Raw genomic sequence first — 21,533 nt, forward strand, 5'->3', positions numbered from 1 at the left:
GGCCACTCGCCCAGACGACCAGCTCTTCCTCTTGCCTCTCAAGCTCTCCGACCTCCAACACATCCTCGCCTCCTCCGTTCATTCCTGATCACTGAGCTTCCAGAAGCTCCCCTCAGACCCTCCCACCGTTCCCTCGTGCGACAGTGCAGAACCGTGCCTGTTCCGAGCAGGGCTGAGCCTCTGCCGCGCTCTGGTCCCAGGGGCATGCATGGCTCTAAGCAATTCCCCTTCCCCATCAGCTGTCCTTCTACAGAGTCAACTACAAGGTCCCACAACTAAAAACCCTGATTCCACGTGCTCTCCACCCCGTTTCTGGTGCTTTCTGCACGAAAACCCTCAGGAGCTGTCCACTGGCACGGTCCCTACCTCCTTTCCAGCCACTCTCCCATTAGGCTGCCATCTGACTTGGCCAGATGGTTCTTACTGAAACCACCAACGACCACCAAGGACACCCGTCTGCTAACGACAGACTCTCTGATCACAGCCTGGTCGGGGCCCCTCTAAGCCCTCCTTCAACAGGCCTCAACCTGGGCCTGTACAGACTTGAAAAGTTTCTAGCAGCTCAAGGCCACATCTTTACAGTGACTCTAGCCCCCCTAAAAAGCTCCTGCCTGAGAAAACTCAAGGCTACCAAGAGGATCCAGCCAACACCTGAAGACACAGCCCCATCCTCAGCCCCACCCCTGTGGGAGGGCAGGAGCCTAACTTCCCGAAGCACCGCCCCCCCCAGGTCAGCAAGCCCCGAAGGGTTTCACACCACCGACCCCCTTCTGCTCACTGTAATTATCCAGTTGCCAACTCTACAGAGTGCCACCCCCGCCCCCCGCCACTCCCTCACCCTCCCTTTAAAACGCCCTCTCCCCTGCACAAGCCCAAGGCCCCCGCTGCAGTAGTTACCCCTGATTAAAATGCGACCTCACCGCTTACACCACCTCCAGTCCGGCTCTGCTCATCTCTGTTCATCACTGACTGGACATAACTGACCTCCCAGCAGCATCTGCCACAGCTGGTCCCTCCTCTTGACTCTGCCCTTTCCGCTCCGCTTCCCAGACACACCCCGCTCTCCCGCTTTCCTCCCACCTCTTCACCTCCCCGCCCCCTGGACACAGAAGGGCCCTGAGCTCAGCACTCCCCCGAGATCTCACCTAGTCGTGTGGCTTTAAACACCAACCATAGGCTGATGACGTCCCCATTTCTCCCTGAACTGCACAACTACACTGTCAACTCATGTGTATCACCTACACACACATCGTCTCAAACTAAAACGTGTCAAGTCCACACTCCCCATCATCCTCCACAAACCTGATCTTCCTGCAGGGTCTGTCCCCTCAATAAAAGACCAGCTGGTGAAATGCGTATTTCAGCTCAAGTTAAAAACCGTAGTGTCACCCACAACTCCTCTTTCTCAAACACCCGTCCATCCCACAGTAAACCCCGGGGGCCCCACCCCCAAAGTACATCCAGACGTGGACCTTCACTGCCCCTACCGCGAGCATCCTGGTCCAACCACGTCTCCCACCTGGATCATTCGAAAGTCTCCAACTGGCCTCTGGCCTCCGCCCCGCCCCTAGCCCCTCCAGGCCATTTTCCGACTCAGCATCCTGAAGGGCTTGTGAAATACCTAAGCCGGTTAGGTCCCACCAGTTCTGGGACCCTCCCCCAGGGCTCTCCTCCCCTCCCCCGGTCGGAGCCCCGCCCCGCTTCACTTCTCTCCGCCATGCTCAGCAACGTCTCCTTTCCTCATCAGGACCACTCCCCCCAACCCCAGGCGAGCTCACTGGCTCGGGGCTGCCGGTCGCGCGGACGCGCGGGAGGCACCCATGGGGCTGTGGGGAGGTCCGGCGCGGCCGGCGCTCGGGGCCCTGCGTCCTCCTCAGGCCGCCGATGGGAGGACAGCCAAGCCCCCCGCGCGCCCCCGGTTGCCCGGCAGGCCTCGTACCCAAGCAGGACACCCCAGACCCGCCGCCCTCGCCTACCTGCGCGTGGCTGCCGACGCCGGCTTCCGGCAGACGCGGCGCCCAGGTAACGCGGTCCCGCCCACCGGAGCGGCACCGCCTATTGGCCGGGGCCCGCCTCCGTCTCCCCGCCGACCAATGGCGAGCGGCGGACACGAGGGGGGTGAGGCGGGGCCGGGCGCGGGCCTGTGGCGTCATCGCTGGGCGCCGCTGGGCGCCGGGAGCCGCCGGTTGCCAGGCAACCCTCCGGTCGCGGGCTAAGCGGGTTTTTCCCCAAGGTTCCCGGGACTCAAAGCGGACGACGCCTGTCCGTCCACGGGGATTGGTCTCAAACAGGATGTAGATTATAACTGCTGTCACTTAAAAAGTGGGCGCAGTGTTGCGAGGTCGCCAGCGTTACACCTGCGCGCAAGTTTGCCAATGCAGCGGTGTGTCTGCAGGCACCTGTAGACCCAGGTTAGGTCACCTGGGGAGGGGATGAAGGCAGACACGGGCCCAACCGCGGAGGGTGTCTGGGGTCGGAGGCTACGCCACGCCGGTGAAAGTAACCACGAGTTAAATCGTTGTTCGGTTCTTAGAAATATTTTATAGTCTCGACACCGAAAACGGGAGAGAAGGGAGAGCGGGTGCGGCGGACTTTGAATCTGGGGACAGCTGGACGGGGTTGTACCATAGAGGGGAGGTTCTGGGGGTGGGAGATACGACAGCAAGCCAGGATTCTCTAGTTCCACTCTCTACGGACAACTAACTTGATTCTAATCGAGTAACAGACACCCTGCTTTTCTCTTGGGCACATACGTGAGAGTCTCTGAAAGGCACATGGAGACTGGGCCACAGGTATAAGCATGTCCAACTTCACCAACTCCAGGAAAAACCATTCCGTTTTCAAACTGCTCCAACTGGCTCCGTGAGCACTGAAATAGAAAGTCCTCACCCACGCCTAGGCCTAACTAATATAGAATATAAAATATAAAAGTGTTTACCTTCTATTGCTTACGTTTGCTTTTAGTTTTGGCTCTGGTGACGCAGGGATGTAACCAAGCAGGGCTCTATGGAGCCTTCCTGGAAGGGAACAGACCCCACTCGCCCAATGTCCTCTGCCTGCCTCTTGTCTGTAGAAAAGCTTTAGTCGAAGAATAAGTTTAATCTGAGAAGTGAGAAAGGGCAGAAAGGAAAACAGTCAAGCAAGACAAAATAATAATAGTTTAGCCACTAAAGTCACGGACCTTTGGTTCCTCCTCAAGGGCTATGGATAATATTCTGAGCCACGTCCTTTGAGCTGTTTTGCCGATACTGAAACCCCACCAGGTGGAAGAAGGTAACTGCATGCTGCCCGTGAGCACGTAGAGCCCAGACCGGTTGGAACCAGAAGGCTGATGATGTTGACTCCCGATGACCTCACCACCAACCAATCAGAAGAATGTCCACGAGCTGGTCATGCACCCCACAACCCTCTCCCTCACCCTGTTTTTAAAAACCTTTCCCTGATTTGTAGTGAGGTGGATGGGCCTAGAGTCTGTCATACAGAGTGAAGTAAGTCAGAAAGAGAAAAACAAATACCGTATGCTGACACATATATATGGAATCTAAGGGAAAAAAAATAAAGTCAGGAAGAACCTAGGGGCAGGATGGGAATCAAGACACAGACCTACTACAGAATGGACTTGAGGACACGGGGAGGGGGAAGGGTAAGCTGGGACGAAGAGAGAGTGGCATGGACATATATACACTACCGAATGTAAAATAGATAGCTAGTGGGAAGCAGCCGCACAGCACAGGGAGATCAGCTCGGTGCTCTGTGACCGCCTGGAGGGGTGGGATAGGGAGGGTGGGAGGGAGGGAGACGCAAGAGGGAAGAGATAGGGGAACATATCTATATGTATAACTGATTCACTTTGTTATACAGCAGAAACTAACACACCATTGTAAAGCAATTATACGCCAATAAAGATGTTAAAGAAAAAACAAGAAAAACCTTTCCCTGAAAGAACTTGGAGAGTTCAGGTCTTTTAAACACTAGCTCCCAGGCCCCTTGCTTGGTACAACGAGTCCTGCTTCTTCCTTCACCACGACCCGGTGTCAGTAGCCTGGCTTTGCTGCCCGCCCCCCCCCCGGGGCAAGAGGACCCAAGTTTGGTTCAGTAAAAGGGAGAGGTGACTCAGGTCAGCCTTCCATTGAGAACAGCTTACAAAAATGTTCAAAACTCTATGTAACAGGGCTTCCCTGGTGGCGCAGTGGTTGAGAGTCCGCCTGCCAATGCAGGGGACACGGGTTCGTGCCCCGGTCTGGGAGGATCCCACGTGCCGCAGAGCGGCTGGGCCCGTGAGCCATGGCCGCTGAGCCTGCGTGTCCGGAGCCTGTGCTCCGCAACGGGAGAGGCCACAACAGTGAGAGGCCCGCGTACCGCAAAAAAAAAAAAAAAATCTATGTAACAAATACATATATATTGATGACATCAGAGTGCTAATTTGACAGTGAAATATTATGGGGCCAATAACACGGGAAGAAAGAGGAGCCCAGAGAAGTGAGCCTTCCAGTTGGGGCCGTTCTTCCCTCAAGGGTCAGTCAATCCGGAAGAAGCAGCTGAAAGGCTGAGAACCTGAACAAAATTTGGTCAGCTTTGCGGGCTTAGGGCTGCCAAGGGGGAGGGTTCTTGTAATTGTCCCATCTTTGGGTCGAAACCCTGAAAGGCTACAATGTCGGTGTGAATATGAACAGAGACCAGCCCTTGCAGGAACTTCATCAAATCCATTCCGAATTCATTTCCATTTCTGAAACTGTATTTAAGTGAGTCAGGGTTTACTGTCGGTGCCTCTAGCCTGCTGAAAGAAGAAAAGTTAAAGTCTTTGTAGAAGACCATAATGTCCTATACCCCAAATTATAATTGCTCATATAGCATGACCCGTGCTCAGTAGAAAATAGCTATGTACACGAGGAGACAATGTGATAGAAAACCAAGAAAAACCACCACTGTCAGCATGCACGGGATCGCTGACACACCCACCCAACGTGGCTTCATGGATCCGAAGGCAGACCGCCCCAGTCACTACTGGACCAGGTGCATTTTGCCCGAAGCGCAGCAAGCCGAAACGCTGAGATGCTGCGGTTTGCAGGAAATCAGCCAAGCAAGGAGGTGGGAGAACAAGCCTCAGCTCCACCTCCCTGAAGGCAAGGGGCTCAGGGTATTTACGGGATAAAGAAGCAGGGCGGTCTGAGGCCTGGGAAGGGCGGGGGGCGGGGGCAGAGGCGACTGGAAAAACCTGGGATAACCTCGTTCCGCAAAGGTGGAGCTGAGCCACAGGCCTCTGCACGTTCAAAGATGGGAGCACGGACTTGAGGGTGGAGTTTTCAGCTCTCTGACGTCAAAAGGTCACGGAGAGGACCATGGCCATTGGAGGGTCGGTGGTCCTCCCATCCATTCTTAACCAGCTCAGCTGGAACCAGACACAACTGACTCCAAGTTCCTGAAAAACAACGCAGGCGAGCATCTCATCGTTTAGGGTCCATGCCGCTTGGAGGACATGCAGTCTAAAGACGACCTTGACCAGTGAAGCAGGTAAAATGGATCTGACCCAGGGCCTCACAGTCACGTGCTAACATGACGCCCCCGGTCAGGGGCTCCGTCTCTACTAAGCCCTGGAGCTTCTTAGCCTGACGTGTGATTCTCTGCAGCAGAGGCCTGGCTTTGCTCCACACTCTGGGGGCCTGTGCCAGACACCACCCCGCCCCCTGCCAGGGTCTCACTCACCGCGTGTGCCTCTAGCACTGTTGGATCTTCCAGGTTATGTGACCCAAGTGCGGGACCACTTGTACTACAAACTGGATCTCTTGCTTTGGGCCCCACTCAAAACCAGCCCATAAATGGGTGGTGGTCATATTAAATGTGGTCTATGCTGCCTGCAACCCGAAGGGGCCAAGCATGGGCAGCAGGGCTCTTTCTTCGTGACGGAAGATTGCGTTGTTCTCTGTTTCTGCACAAAATTTAGCAGCTGAAAACTACAAACATTTATTAGCTCACAGTCTCCGCAGGGCAGGCATACGGGCGCGACTTAGCTCTGTGCCTTGGCCAGAAGGGCTCCCACAAAGGTGGGGTCAAGGCGGCCGCCAGGTCTGTGGGCAGAGGTGATTGGAAAAAACTGGGATTTTTCCATCCTCTCCATCCTTTCCTACAGCCTCCTGGGCAGGCTGGCCTGGGGGACGTCGCTACCGGGAGGATTTGCCCCTCGAAGCTCGTGGGGCCGAGGGTCACCTCCTCGCTGGCCGTCAGCCAGAGGCCTCCCTGAGTCGCCTGCCCCGTGGGCCTCCCCACAGGGAGGCTTGGAGCACGGCATGGGCTTCCCCCGGGGCAAGCGAGCAAGAGGGGCCCAGAGACGATGGAGTCCCAGTCTCGTAACCTAACCTCAGAGGGGACACCCCATCATTTTGCTGCATTTGGTTCACTAGCAGCAAGGGAGGAGGTTGCAGAAGAGTGGGCAGGTCATGGGGGTATCGAGAGGCTTCCTAGCTAGGGGGTGGAAGGTGCAGTAGCAGGGGCCTGGCCTTGTAGGGGTGTTCTAACTCCCCCAGACCACCAGTCCCCTAAAACGTCAGTGATGTGGCAGACGCAAAGCTCGGGGCTCCGATGCACACGTCTCAGGGAGCATCCACAGCTCACACCACTCATGCCCCACCAGCTCCGCCCAGCCTGACGCCATCAACACAGTGACCAGAGGAAGGTGAGGTCCCGTCCATTAGACCCAACAGGGAGCAGAGACTTACCATGGCCCTGAGCCGACCCACACGCATGGGCTCCGTCCCTCCCACGGGAACCCAGACAGGGACAGACCGGGTGCCCAGTGCTGTGCTCTGTCTGGACAGACACAGCACAGCTTATAATCGTGGCAGCTGTGGTTTGGGGCTGCCGCTTAGCCGCCTGACAGAGCTGACTGCCACCCACCACGACCCATCTGGAAATCACTCGTACCTGAGGGGCCCAACCTCTCAGCTCCACCTAGGACCAGGTACCGCTTCTAACGGACGCGCCCGGCCGGAGGGCAGATCCGAGTGGCTGCCGTGTGGCCTTTGCTCCGCAGACCGGAGCGCTGACGGGAAGCTTCTGTCGGCTATTACGCAAGCACTCCCCCCATCAACCGGCATTTAGAGACGGGTGACCCGAGGGGGTCTGTGCGGCCACAGGACCTACCGTGAGACAGGCTCGGGCCAGGACCCTACTTGCCACCTGGACCCTGTCAGGTCACTGGGACCAGTGTCAACTCCAACCCTGTGTCCACCAGCCAGCAGCTCTGGGCCACGCCCTGCTCCACCCGGCGGTGCCTCAAGGCGTCGGTGCCCGCGGGGAGGGGCGAGTGCACACAGACGCCCGCCAGCGGGTGAACGGAGGGACGAAACGTGCCCCATCCGCCCGACGGGCTGTTACTGGGCCACGGAAGGCATGACCTTCTGCTACGCGTCACCCCGAGGATGAACCAGGAACGGGTGACACCGCCAAGAAAGCCAGTCCTGAGGACCAGACAGAGTACGATCCTGTCCCTAGGAGGCGTCCGGAACAGGCGAATCCACGGAGGCGAGAAGGAGACCGGAGGTGGCCGCGGGGGGCAGGGGGGACGGGGAGAACGGAGCGAAGGCTAACGGGTACAGTGTCTCCTTTGGGGGTTGAGAATGTTCTGGAACCAGATGGTGGCGCTGCAACATTGTGAATGTGCGAAATGGCGCTAAATGACCCCCTTTAGGATGTTTAGAGCGGTGAGTTTCATGTGTTTACAATAAGAAGTGTTTGTTCCTCCTTTAATGTGGTTTTGTTGTTCATGTGAAAGAGACCGGTGTTCATCTGTTTCTGTTCGTCTCCAGTTCTAGGCGCCTCCGGCCCTCTGCGCCTTTGTTGATTTTGTTGAATACAGAAAAAGCTCACCGGAGGGTATCGGTCCCTCCCCCGCCTCCGACTCAGGTACCCAGTTTCATTCGTTTCTGCTTTATCCTGTGTTTCTCCCGGCAAAAGTAAGCAGGTATTCGGGTGTTTATCCCCTCTGTCTTGCCCAAAAAAGTAGCATGCTACGCACCCCTTTACACCACCAGTACATCATGGAAATCTTGGTCGGTTTACCGACATCCTCTCCGTCCTTTCCTACGGCCTCACAGTGCCCCGTGGGGCGGGGGGGGGCTGCCACCATCACTTAACCACTGTCCACGTGAGGGCAAACGTGGAGATCGTCTCCAATTCTGCAACGGTAAACCAGGCTGCAGTGCACGTGCCTCTGAAGATTGCTGGTGGTAAACCAGGTTGGGTTCCTAGAAGTGGGACCACTACGTGGGACCATTCATTTTGCCAGATTTTGCCAACTTTTCCTCTGTAGCGGTTGTGCCATCTGGCATCCCCACCAGCAGGGTGTGGAAGCGCCTGCCGCCTCCCAGCCTGGCCAGCACGTTTGCTAATCTAACCTGAGGAACAGGAACCCGGTGTGGTTTCCGTTCACATCTCCCAACACGTGTGAGGTCAGACACCCCTTTAAGGATCCACCCTTTCCGGTCAGTTCACGTCCTTCACCCATCGTTCTATCTGGCTTCTGATCCTTCCCCCTCAATGTTCCAGTCCTTTATGTGTTAGAGAAATCCACCTTTATCTGCGATGTGCGCTGGAAACACCATCTCCTGAGGCGAGCGTTCTGCGTCCCGTGAAGGCCTCCCTTCCCCTCACCTGACTTCCGAACCTGAGTGAGAAAGCCCTCCCACCCCCAGGTTCGGAGAGACCACCCGTGTTTTCTTCTAGGGCTGGCTTGGCTTCATTTTTTACATTCAGATTTCTGATATGAGTCCTTTTTGGTGGGTGATGTAAGGTATATGTCTAATTTTACCTTTTTCTAAATGGCTGTCCAGTTGAACCAACACCAACTTTGAAAAAATCCATGTTGGCCCCAGTGCTCTGAGACAGGCCTCCTCTCACACACTCTGTCCTGACGCACCCAGCCGGGCTCTGCGCTCCCTCCTGCCTCCTGCACCAGCAGGACGCTGTCGTGATCACGGAGGCCACAGGGGCCCTCACGGCCCCCTTTCCAGGGCTGCCTTTGCTGTCCTATCACGTTGACTTTCCCTGTAAACTTGAGTATTGACTGGTCTAGTTCCAGAAAACAGCCTGTTGGTATTTTTATTGGGATCATCTTAGACTTAAAATTAATTTAGGCAAAACAGACACCTTATAAGGTTGACTCTTCCTAAGAACAAGGACTTTTTCCACTGATTTGTGTCTACTTTTGTGTCTTTCATGAGTGTCTTAAAGTTTTATCTCATCTAGGTCTTGCATATATCTTGTTTATTCCTAAGTATTTAATCTTTTTTCTGTTGTTAAGAAATGAAATTCTTTAGTTTATTTATTTATTTTTGCTGTGTTGGGTCTTCGTTTCTGTGCGAGGGTTTTCTCTAGTTGTGGCAAGCGGGGGCCACTCTTCATTGCGGTGCGCGGGCCTCTCACTGTCGCGGCCTCTCTTGTTGCGGAGCACGGGCTCCAGACGCGCAGGCTCAGTAGTTGTGGCTCACGGGCCTAGTTGCTCCGCGGCATGTGGGATCCTCCCAGACCAGGGCTCGAACCCGTGTCCCCTGCATTAGCAGGCAGATTCTCAACCACTGCGCCACCAGGGAAGCCCCCTAAGTATTTAATCTTTACTGCCCTTGTAAATTGGATTTTCCTCTTCCATTCTATCTTTTTTTTAATAAATTTTATTTTTATTTATTATTTTTGGCTGTGTTGGGTCTCTGTTGTGGTGCGCGGGCTTCTTATTGCAGTGGCTTCTCTTGTTGCGGAGCAGGGCTCTAGGCGCACAGGCTTCAGTAGATGCGGCACGTGGGAACTTCCGGGACCAGGGCTTGAACTCGTGTCTCCTGCATTGGCAGGCGGATTCTCAACCACTGCGCCACCAGGGAAGCCCCCCATTCTATCTTCTGATTATCATTTGCAGGAATGAAGGCTATTGGTTCCTGGGAAGCAGGCTGCCTGCCCGGCCCGTGTCTGTCGTGGGCAGTGCAGGTGGCACAGCGTAGGCGGACGTGAGGAAGCAAACACTCAGCTAACGGCAGCCAATCACCACCCAGCAAATGATTTACAACTGGGCACGGTGTATGCCAACGCCTGGCGGCTCTCCCTCTCCCTGGGGTCCCATAAGCTTCTCCTTGACCGTGACGGGCACAGTGACCTTGCTAATAGCTCTTTCTCCAGGCAATGTCTGCATAAATGTACAAGTAGCTTCAGTTTAGTTCAGAACGACGAAGAACTCTCCAGAACGTGAAAGTAACCAGCTGCTCTGCCATCGGCATGGGATTTGAAAAAGACCATTTGTAAAGGTAATTTGTGTAGCATTTGTCGCAAGAAGATCTTAGCTTTTAACGCATTCTAAGGACGGCTCGTCACGTAGATAGGGATGTGTGTGAATTCTACAAACGTGGGTTTTAGGGGAGCCCCCAGACGCCCTAACGACAGGGAGGGAGAACTCAAAGGAGAAGAAACTGAGGCAAACAGCAAACACGCTCTTCACACAACATTTAACCCCTCCTGCAGCACCGACGCTCTCCTCTCGGCTCTTCCAGGGCATCTACTCACCTCGTACAGCAAACTGATTGCTGTTCTTACAGCCTTTCAGTGAAATAAAGCAAACCAATGAACATTTATTTACTCATTTGCAAAGGTGAGTAAGTGTCCACGGTCCTCATTCTCAAGCTTAAAACTTGGAAAACTACGAACATTTCAGGAACTCGTTTCAGAACCTACCTTTCAGATTTGGTCATAGCATTACTGCCAAGAATGAATGGGGAAGCCGGATTAAAGATACATTTAAAAACACCCCCGATCACTTTTAACATGAATGACCTGCAAACACTGACTTGGGGCTGACGGGCTGATCGTGTCTGTCCTTCCCAGGATCCTGGGCCCAGTTTCCAGCAAGAACTAAGGTCCTACCTAGTCCACCAGCTCTCAGTTCTCGGGAGGCCCTCTAGTGACACCTTGTGGGCACTTCTGATACCGCAGCCGCGCACCACCTCGGCCGGGGGACCAGTCACCGGACACTGGGCAGGCAGCCTGGCCCCTCGCCCTGCTCGGAACTGAGAGGCAGGACCGCAGCCTCGGCAGGGAGGGCGCGGCCGCACGTGGGTGAAGACCCCAGCCAGTGGGAGAAAACGCTCAGCTGCTCCCTGGCTCTCCCTCCCCACGAGCCAGACCCTCTCCAGAGACGCGATGGACTCCCTGAAAAGGCCGACCTGACGCCCACTCGTCCAGTAGGGCAGTGGTGGGCCCACCGCCGGGCACCGAGGCCTAGACAGAGCCTGCACACCTGGAGAGCCCTGTGCCTCGGGCACTGTTAGAGTGCCTGTTAGCCTCGCCCCATCCCACCTGAGGCTGCCATTTGTAGGTGAAGAAACTACAGCCGAGGTTACACAACATGCTCAAGATCACTCATCAAGTGGCCGCGCCACGACCTCATCATCCCACGTCTTGCAAACATTTCCACTGAAGCGCCCCAGCAGCTAAGGAAGTGAGCCCTTCCCGCCCGACGGGTGACCACAAACCACACGACTTCCTGCCAAGCCTTCTCTCAAAAATGCATGCAAACTGTGACACTCAAAGGAATTCTCTGAACTTTCTCATGTTAGCACTCTCTACGAAAATTTAAAATACACTTGTGGCTTCCCGGTCCCTCGGCCACGCCCACTGACGCCCTTAAACTCCTCGAATGGGCAATTCTCAGAAAATGCTTAACTTTACTAATACAAGACGTACCCATTTAAAGCACGGTGACACCATGTTTTCATCACATTAAGAAAACACTAAGCCAATGAAACGCCTGCTGAGGGTGTGGGGAAACTGATGGAGAGGAAGCTGGCACGGCTTCTGGGTGGCAACTTGGCACCTTCCGCCGGACTCTGGAACACGCCCCCTCGCGCACAGCAAGGCCGTCCGTCCAGGAAACCCTCTCTGAGCAGCCGGGCAGAGGAGCGATGACACGCCCAGGTCCTGGGAGACCACGCAGCAGCCGTAAGGATGCCTGTGACCTTGACTGCTTTCCTGACCTTCCACCCTCTGCGCCACTTCAGTGTCTATTCACACAGGTCCTTAAGGAAAATACTAACTTCTCAGAAAACTCTTAAATACACTTAAATACTCCAATCACAGTTAAGAAACACGAGTGGACTCCTAAGTTGATAATTCCTGACAAAACGTGCACGTCTTTTGTCCTTTAGTTTGGATGATCAAGAATGGCGCTAAAAAGTATGACGTGAGCCCCGCCTTTTTTTTTTTTTTTTTTTTTTTTGCGGTACGCGGGCCTCTCACTGCCGTGGCCTCTCCCGTTGCGGAGCGCAGGCTCCGGACGCGCAGGCTCAGCGGCCATGGCTCACGGGCCCAGCCGCTCCGCGGCATGTGGGATCTTCCTGGACCGGGGCACGAACCCGCGTCCCCTGCATCGGCAGGCGGACTCTCAACCACTGAGCCACCAGGGAAGGCCCCGTCTACCTACTTTTAAAATTTCTAGTACCCACAATTAAAAAACAAAACAAAACCAGGTAAAACTCACTTTAATGTTTTGTTTAATCTATCATATCCAAAATACTATTTCGACCTGTAAATATTTTTAACAATGAGATATTTCACTTTTTTTTTGGCATTGACTTCCAAACCCAGTGTCTCAATTTGGACATTAACCTCACTTGAGAAAGACCTGATCTGTACTTAGATTTTATAAAATTTACAGCTGAAAAACCAGATTCACATATTCATGTTCCTGACATACTCAACACGGCTTCCTAATGACTGAATGCAGGTGACAGCTCTGCGGCTACGCTGGACGCCGGCTCCACGTGCTCCCTAGCGGCCAGTGGCCGCTGCACTGGCCCTGGACCGCAGAAAGGGCTCCGTCCACGTAGTCCCCAGACCCACAGCGTCAGGAACTCCGCTGGGGTGGGGTGGGGGGCGGTGGCACTGCTCTACCAGGCCCCGCACGATTCTGGTGCACCTGGACAACCACGGGTCCAGATCTAACGCCACCAACAGGACAGGGCGTAGAAAGAGCTGGATAACCCGCCCGTGGGATGGGAACTGAATACACCCCCCAACCACTATATATATATATATATATATATATATATATGTATATATATATATATATATGTAAAACATCGTTATTGGAGTATGACTGCTTTACAATGGTGTGTTAGCTGCTGCCATACAACCAAGTGAATCAGCTATGTGTATACATATATCCCCACATCCCCTCCCTCTTGCACCTCGCTCCCACCCTCCCTATCCTACCCCTCTAGCTGGTCACAACCATTATATTTTGAGGCTATGAAACCAAACAAGGAAGAGAAACTGCTTGGATTTTTGTTAATCCGCAAGCAGTGGGATGTCTGGAGCGCATGGCTGGGTGCCCCTGGGGCTATGCCTGGGATGGCATTTCTCTTCATCCGGTTCCCTGAGGTCCCAGGAGATGACGGCGCTCCTGACAGGCCCCAAAGCCCTCGGTGTCACCCCAATGCTTGCAGTCAGAGGGTCACAGGCTGTTCTCTCAGTCAAACAGGAGCGGTGGGCTGGGGGCCACCTCTGGACAAGGACCCCTAACAGGGTAGGTGTAGTCCTGCCCCCGTGCCTGGGCTCAGATGCCACGTGAGGAAGACACAGTGAGATCCACTGTCGGTGGTTTAAGTGACAGAAGCCCCTGACCAGCTCGGCTCAGGGCAGAGCTGCTCGCGGTGGGAAGTATGGAAGTGCTAGAGCATAAAAGTGTCCACAAAGTGCAAATCATGGACGGAAAGAGGCCAGTTTGAACAGATACAGTCACGTCAACGCTTTACTCTCCACCTGAAAGAGAAGAAAACAACTATGTTCTTAGGTTTGTCTTGATTAACCAGAAGCGGGTGATCGTACAAAAGACATTCGCCAAACACAGTGCTTCAGAAACCAGCTACAAAGTGTTCCTCTCGTCACCCCGTGCTGGCGGGACCTGCGTGTGCACCGGGGTTGACAAAGCCCAAGGCCGGGCGTGCGTCCCCCTCCATCCCATCCAGCTGTGACGGAGCGCGGAGCTCCAGGTGGCCAGTCATGAGCGCTGAGCACTCCCCGGCGGGACGGAGAACCGCCCCGCCCGACACGAGGGCAGCAACACCGCGCGCCCCCGACCAGTACCTGAAGCGCCGAGCCAGCCAGCCACCAGGCCCCTCGCGTGAAGCCCCCGACGGCCCAGGTTCCGAGTCCCTTGCTGCCGAGCACCTGCGCGGAAGGGTCAGGTCAGAGCTCAGCCAACCCCTCACCGGTGCCGAGAGCCACGCACGCAGGGACGAGGTCACCCTCCAGCCCTGCTCGGGCACAGACACCATGAGAAACGGCCGAGTGGAAGTGACAGGTGACTCGGGCTTCCATTTCTACCCACGGAAGGTGGGGGCAGACCTTTCCACTGACCCGAGGAAGGTTCTCCCTGTAAATAACCGGTGAAGGGGCTGAACTGCCCCCATCAGAAGGTGGGGTGGGGTCCGACACCCAGGACCTATTTGGAGGGAGGGTCGCTGGAGGTTAGGGGGGGTGAGCTCACAGTGCGCTGACCCCACAGACCAGTGTCCTCACGCAAAGGGGACGCTTGGACAGCACCGTGCACAGGGAGAACGCCACAGGAAGGTGAAAAGCCAGGGTGACGCGTCCACAAGCCAGAGAACCCCGAGCCTACGGGAAGCACCCTCGCGAGAGGGAGGTCGGGGGAGACCCTCCCCACGGCCCCGCACGGTGAGCAGGCATTTCTGGCTCCAGAACTGCAGTCCCAGCAAACAACGACTAGAATCCGGCTTCGATTTGGAATCCGCTTTTAATTAAGATCATATTCACCCAAACCCCTACAGCGAATGGTCAACACCAAGAGCTGAGCGTGCAGCACGGGTCCAGGTTGTCCCAACGCCATGCAGGCCGAGCCGGGCCTCTCCTCACCCCGCCGTGCTGGCAGCGGGGCGTCCGCGGGTGCAGCCGTGGTCCTGAGGGTGTCTGTGCTGAATGCAGAAGCTGCCGCGACACTCGGCGCAAGCCACCCGCAGCATCTCTTTCCGCCTGCAGCCCTCTTTTGAGCAGCGGCGCGTGAAAATCTGAGAAGGTACAAGTTGCTTCAATGTCCCAGCAGCCTCACCAAGCAATCATTCGACAAGCCCCCCCTAAGACCATCGGCATTTAAACTAGAAGCGGCCCCCAGCTAAACACAATGAAGGCGCCGGGGTTTCACTGAGATGCCTTTCTGTCAGGTAAACAAGGAAATACTAGTTTAGGAGACAAAAAAGTTTTAACAAGTGGTAAATACAAAAGCGGCATTTTAAGTTGGGGTCTCATGTGAGATGCTTGGGGGGTACTGCAGGAAAAGAACAAGATGGGGGGCAGGGGACGGGGACACGGGAGGGAAGGAGGCCAGGCCCGAGGTGTGGCGCACAGCCCTAGAGGCAGCTGGCGCAGGCTGTGTCCCACCAGGGGCAGGGGAGCCGGCACAGCCGTTAGTTACTGCGGGGTCTTTGCGGTGATATAAACTCCCGGGCACTTGCGACTCTGTGTGGGTGACAGTGTCAGGGAGGAGGGGTCCGGCAGCCTGGGGGCAGCCCTCTGGCCAAGAAGGGCGAGTGACCCGGGTGCGTGGAAACAGTGCAGGTGCCAGTGGGGCCCGGAAGACGAGGAGGGGCAGCGCGCGGTGGGGAAGTGAGGGTGGAGCCAGGAGGGAGGAGGGCCTGGTCACCGAAGCTTCCGGAAGGCTCGGAGGCATGGCAAACACGAGCAGCAGCAACGGGCTGGAGGAGACAGGTCAGGAAGGGGTCGGGGGAGGGGGGGCTCCAATCAGAGGGTCTGGGATAGAAGCTCAGGGACAGACTTCACCCTCTCCTGTTCCAGGTTATTTGTCATAATTGCATTTGTTCTGTATTTAGTGTAACATATAGAAACCGTGAGGTAAGGTGGCCAGAAGCCAGTGCCCTGGAGATAAGCTCTAAAGGCCAAGACAGCAGGGGGCAGCGCAGCCCGCATCCTAGGGAAACCACCCAAATAAACCCGGAGGCCCCAGGGAGCGTGCAGTGCTGGGCTGGGCCTGGGGACGCGTGCAGGGCTGCGAGTCTCCAGTCCGAGGAGTGGACCAGCTGCCACGGGCCATGTCCAACCCGAGTCTCCTTAGACTCTAGTTGAGGATGGAGAAGTGACCACAGGTGGCGGCTCCGATTCCGCCTGAAGTTCTATAAAAGTGACCACAAAGAGATGTTCTGAAAAAGGATGGATGAACCCCAAAGGGCAAAAGATAAAAAGAAAACAGCCATGAGATTTTCATTTCTTTCTTTTTTTTTTTTTTTTGCCTGTGCCACGCGGCATGCGGGATCTTAGTTCCCTGACCAGGGGATAGAGCCCCCTGCAGTGGAAGTGCGGAGTCTTAACCACTGGACCGCCAGGGAAGCCCAAAACAGCCACAAGATTTTAGAAAAAGCACGTGGACGAGCAGTAACGGACTCAGCAGACATGAAAAAGCTGAACTATGAGCCGGCAGGGAGGGTCAAGAAGCAGCGTACGTGTGACACAGATCCCCGAAGGCTCAGAAATCGACAGCAGCAGAGGCAGCGCGGGTGACGCGGGGCCCGGGAGGAGGCCGCGCGTCTGGGAGGACCCCCGCCCGCACGGCAGAGCCGCCCTGTGCCCGGCGCGCGCGCGCGGTCAGCTGCGCACCTGGCGCGTGGGGACGACTGACCACGACGTAGGAAAGACCACCTGTACGTGGGTCACACAGAGAAAAGGGAACTTGAGGGGAAAAAGGAGGTCCAGCCCCACGGAGCGGGAGTCCAGAGGAGACGGCGACAGGGTCAGCCAGGGGGAAGCTGCCGCACCCGGGGACAAGGAGGACAGCCGGCCCCTCGCGGGAACTCCCTGAGCAGCAGCAGAAGCGGGAAAAGCCCCGACGCCAGCGACCGCCCCGGCGAGCCGCGGCGAGGGCGCCGCGGCCCAGCGGCCGGCGCGCCGCGGGGACCGGGCGCCACCCAGCACTACAGGGTGAGCGAGACAAACGCGAGCTGGATTGCAATGCTCTGCTTAAGCACATGGCACCACGTATTTAAGGAGAGGCAGGTGGCCGCTCCTTCCACCACAGCCGACCCCAAACGGACAGACGCGGGACTTCAGAACGAGCACCAAGACGACCAGAGCAGGAACGCCCATGTTTGATTCTACATCGCTGACATTTCCCAGGCGGAGCTTGGGAAAAACCACGCACTAACAGAAGGATTCTAGAAAACCACATTAACTTTCCATCTTGGGAGGAATTCCTGTAACGAAAGCAAATCCTAACATAGGCCCTAATATTTAGGAAATATGCTCATGTGACTGTAAAAACCCATGCTGTTCACAAGCCAGGAAAACACCGATCAACTGTTAGGGTTTTATTCTGTACAAAAACTATTAAAACTAATTAGCCTCGTTGGATAACTGACCTTTCCTCTGAGGAGAAACCAGCCCCCAGAAGGCTGACACAGACTCTGTCCTCACCTTCTCTTTCTTCTTCCCAGGGTGGTGCTTACAAGCTCCATCCATGTGCTCACCGACCACCACGTCTGGGACCGCTCCCGTTTTTACTGGGATGGGGCTGTTACAAAGTGGGCACACTGGGACCTGAACATCCTAAAAATAACAAATATAAGATGATATTCCAGATTCAGACAATCAAACCTCACACACACACACAAAGGCACAGTGGTACAGCACACTGAAAAGCAAACAGAGTACAAACACTGACATCTGCCCCCTACGAGAGGAGAGTGTGGTTGGCACAGGGGATCGGCAGCAAGGCATCCCTAGGGCTTGCAGACAGTTGCCTGAAGTGGAACCCAGGAGAACTGAAGAAACAGACTATTAACCACCCGCAGAAATGACCCTGAGACAGAGGTCAAGTGCAGCCCAGGAAGGCAGCTGGTGAACCGATCCAGAAGGACAGTCTCAGGGCGGCAGGGCTATCTGTCCAGCACCATGTAGTGAGCAGTGAAGCTGCCCAAACACCTCGAGGGTGGGGCTGCCAGGAAGAAACACCAGCCGTGAAGAGCCTCAGCTCCTTCGCCTGCCAACGGCCTCCCCGATGCTCCTTGTAGCTTCCGCCGCGGCCACGCAGGCAGACTAGCTCATCAGTCAAGGGCGCACGTGGCCAGGCTGAGCTCTCAGGCTCAGAACCACCATCCAAGCCCAGCACTGGGGGGCTCTGGAGGGAACGCCCAGCATGGTTAAAATCCCTCTGGGGCAGGGCAGGAGCTGAGCTAATTTAGCTCAAGAACACTGAAGTGACATGTGGACGAGTAACAGGTAATCACAGAATCACGATGCCAGCTGTCTGGGAACTGAGCTGGAAAGCCACCCAGGGGTGCTCCTGCAGCTGGCAAGCTGGCCAAGTTAAGAAATAAAGCATCATTCAGTCACCTCTAGGCAGACTCTCCCTATCCAGGGACACAGGAAGGTCAAGGCAACAGACCAGGTAGTTTGGCCTGGTCATCGGTGCCGGGTGAACATGAGTCACCCTCCCCCGCCCCCATGAATCAGCAAAGGGCCAGACCCCAGCCGACACTGGTCAAAGGGTGTAGCACTGTCACCCGCACTGCTAACTGCCACCCTGGGGAAGCAGCAGAGTGCTGACTGAAGAGCTCACGAAAATGCTCCCTGAAGCACCCAAAACAAAGTGAGTTCAGGCTGGGACCACCTGAAAAGTCAGTAACCAATGTCTTAAACCTCTGGACTTAGGCAAGTCTGTTTCCTTACAGCCACCCTCCAGCTTCCACCATGAACTGTCTGAATCACCCAGGGAGGATGCCAAGGCTGCAAAGTTGCCCAGACAAGCAAGCATTTACAATTCTGCCCAGACCAGAGCTCCCATCAAGCGCTGCGCTGCGTTTCTTGTGCCCCATGAAGACAGAGCTGTTTCTCCTTGTGTGTCGAATAAAAGGAACTAAGCGTTTTAACATGTAAAGTAAGCTCTGAAGGTTTAGGTACAACAATTTCATTCCAGGAAAATAATCTGTGGCTTTAGAGCTGTGCCGTCCAGAGCTTTCTGCAACGATGGAGAAGCTCCACAGCTGCTCTGTCCACACACGGCTCCCGGAAACCTGAAACGTGGCTGGCATCGCTGAGAAACAGGACTTTTAGGATTTATTTAATTTTAATTAAGTTTTCTCTACATGTGGCTAGTGCCCACTATCGTGCGCAGCGCAGTTTTGGAGAGTGAGGATGAGAATCTTTAGAAGGGAGTATGACCAATTACCTTCTTGAATGCAAAGGGACATTTATGTGCAGCATAGGTAAAGTGATCTTTACAGAAATCTTGTTTACATGCATCACATTCTAACGGAAGAAAATCTAAAAAAAAAAAGAACAAAAAACACACAAAAAACAGTAAAGTGTTCGAAAGACTAGAACAGAAGAATCATAGATCGTATTAAACAGGTATTTACCTTTGCTGAGTTCATATTATGCCTATCAAATACATCCTCGAGGTACCACATGAGAAAAAAATTGGGGGCCATGAATTTGACAATGCCAGCAACACTGAAGAACCGGCATAGCTATCCTTTCCAAAGAGACCCCACCTCACGGCGTACCACGTATTTAAGCAGAGCATTTAAATCCACTCCGTGCTGGCAGCCAGCCTTGTACCTAGCTGTACAGAACCAAAAACTCAGGCCAGCATCTCATTACTGAAAAGCCGGAAAGGCCAAGGCCCAGAGAACAACAGCTAATGAAGACAGTGGCCAGTTCTTCTCCCAGATAGATGACAAGACACCCATTTCCTGTTAACGTTCTCCTAGAAGTGCTTACCTAGCTGATTGCAGGTTTTTTCTGAACAATGCTTCCCCAAATCAGGGAACTCCATTGTGAGAAAATGTCCAAAACACAGATGAGAGAGTGAAATGTAACCTGCAAGAATTAGAAATAATTAGGAGGAAAGCAAGGATGGTCCGAATTTCAGTCACCAGGGTTTATACTGCACAGCTGATATAAGTAAACATGCAGGGAGCATCAAATGCCCAAGTCATCTGGGCTCCTGCAGGGGCCTAAGTGTCACAAATTCTTGTCTTTCAGCAAACAGAAAATGGGACTTTTAGCGCAAGTAGAAAAGCTCCTTCAGAATCAAACCCTTTCGCAGACAGATTGTTTTTCAGTTCTTTTAATTCCTAGTTTATCAAGCTCAACCCGAATTTAAGTTTTCATTAATCCATATTTTGACGCATATTGACAGGGACGTCCCATATTCAACTACACAGCTTCTAGGGAAAGTTACAGCCTCGGTGAACTTTAAATCGCAACTTCATCTACTGAATATACTTGACAAACAAAACTCTGTTACCAGGTGCTAAGTCACGTTACTTAACTACACTCGACTCGGTCCCCTGTTGCTGTCTTTAACTCCCTTTTGCATTGAGTTTTACTCAGAATTTATTCCTTAATGACAATCAACCTGGAGTTGACCAGGGGAAGGGGAAGTCGTTAACTCACCAGTGGAAAACAGGTGGACAAACGGTGATGCCACTGCACTTGAGAGAAAACTGAAGTCCACGGCACGCCTCACAGGGGCCCCTCCGTGATCTGGCACCCACCAAACCTCTCAGAACTCTTGTCCCTCCCAGAATTCACGTCCCCGGGGCCTTTTCCGGACCTGCCCATCAGCTCTCCCGCTGCCGGGAGGCCTGGGATACTCCGGCCACAGCTGACACCCGCTCATGCCCTCAGGGCCCGGTTTAAAGCGTCACTCGGGGCCTTTCCTAACACCCTCACCTGGCCCCACCCAAATCGCGTGTCCTCTACTCTGTAATTCCTTTCCCGGGACCCGCTCGCTCGGCTCCCCACTGCAGCTTCGTTCCCTACTCTCGGCTCCGCGAAGCGCAGGGCCCAGGTCGGGTCTGCCCATCCTGGATCAGCAACACCCAGCGGACGTTCGGGAATCAATCGATCGAGGACCGACGGGAAGCCGAACTCAACCCCGACGTGGTCGCGCTCTCGGCGCCGCAGCCGCGGTGGGAGAGCCCCGCTCTGCTAGGACACTAACGCCCTGCCAGTCCGAGGTTCGCGGCCCCGTCCGACCCCCGCCCGGCACCCCCAGGCCGACCCCGTACCTGGCCCTCGTCTGAGGCCTGCGCAGCCGCAGAGGGGAGCGGAAGGTGGCAGAGACCAAGAGCTGTCTCCCTGTCCGCGGTCAGCCGCGGGGGACAAGGCCAAAGGGACGAGGAAAACAGGATCCGAGCGACGGCCGAGGCCGGTCCGAGTCCGCGGGAGAGCCCAGCATCGCGCCGCCAGCACCTCCCGGCCATTTATTCGTAGCCGCCGGGTCAGAGAGCCACCGCCCTCCGCGCGTCCCCGGCGCGCCCCCGACGACGTCTCCGCCGAGCCGACCAATCGCGTCCTCCGCGGCCAGGCATTCCCGGCGCGCCCCTAGACGTCACCGCTAGGCCGGCCAATCGCGCCCTCCGCGGCCCCGTCGGCCCGCCCACTCCTCGCCTCTTCTCGAACAGTCCGGCGGCTTCTCGGGCTGAGGAGTGAGGGTGAGGCAGCTCTGCGCAGGCGCACTGGGCCGGCAC

General features: G+C 55.2%; 2 protein-coding genes across 4 annotated transcripts in view; both read right to left on the minus strand.

Annotated features, from left to right (window-relative positions):
- Positions 1-2,017, minus strand: part of CHLSN (cholesin) — a 98,140-nt gene extending 96,123 nt beyond the window's left edge. The window contains exon 1 of one of the 2 annotated variants that reach the window (XM_082857663.1): positions 1,977-2,017. The gene's annotated coding sequence lies outside the window, so the exon portion shown is untranslated. Of the gene's footprint in view, positions 1-1,939; positions 1,945-1,976 lie in introns of those variants that run through there. The other variant, XM_082857664.1, reaches the window with a different exon arrangement.
- Positions 2,018-13,278: 11,261 nt separating this feature from the next.
- Positions 13,279-21,268, minus strand: ZFAND2A (zinc finger AN1-type containing 2A). 2 transcript variants are annotated; one of them, XM_082857173.1, is made up of 7 exons: positions 21,072-21,268; positions 19,777-19,875; positions 19,223-19,317; positions 17,470-17,601; positions 14,905-15,056; positions 14,116-14,199; positions 13,279-13,791 (listed from the first exon to the last, which is right to left on the minus strand). In XM_082857173.1, exons 2-7 carry the CDS (start codon positions 19,829-19,831, stop codon positions 13,773-13,775), a joined length of 537 nt encoding a protein of 178 aa, XP_082713299.1. In that variant the 5' UTR covers positions 19,832-19,875; positions 21,072-21,268; the 3' UTR covers positions 13,279-13,772. The 2 variants fall into 2 exon arrangements, with proteins under 2 accessions (XP_082713299.1, XP_082713300.1); XM_082857174.1 differs by lacking the exon at positions 21,072-21,268 and adding an exon at positions 20,455-20,842.
- Between the last annotated feature and the right edge of the window lie 265 nt (positions 21,269-21,533).

This window comes from Leucopleurus acutus, assembly GCF_964270905.1.
Source record: "Leucopleurus acutus genome assembly, chromosome: 16".
Taxonomy (NCBI): Eukaryota; Metazoa; Chordata; class Mammalia; order Artiodactyla; family Delphinidae; genus Leucopleurus; species Leucopleurus acutus.

Excerpts from the sequence above, each read along its gene's own strand:
- ZFAND2A (XM_082857173.1), bottom strand. The coding sequence starts at position 19,831 with ATGGAGTTCCCTGATTTGGGGAAGCATTGTTCAGAAAAAACCTGCAAT. Across the intron at positions 19,318-19,776 it reads AAAAACCTGCAATCAGCTAG|ATTTTCTTCCGTTAGAATGT; the intron begins GTAAGCACTTCT and ends TTTTTTTTTTAG. Across the intron at positions 17,602-19,222 it reads GTCCCTTTGCATTCAAGAAG|GATGTTCAGGTCCCAGTGTG; the intron begins GTAATTGGTCAT and ends TGTTATTTTTAG.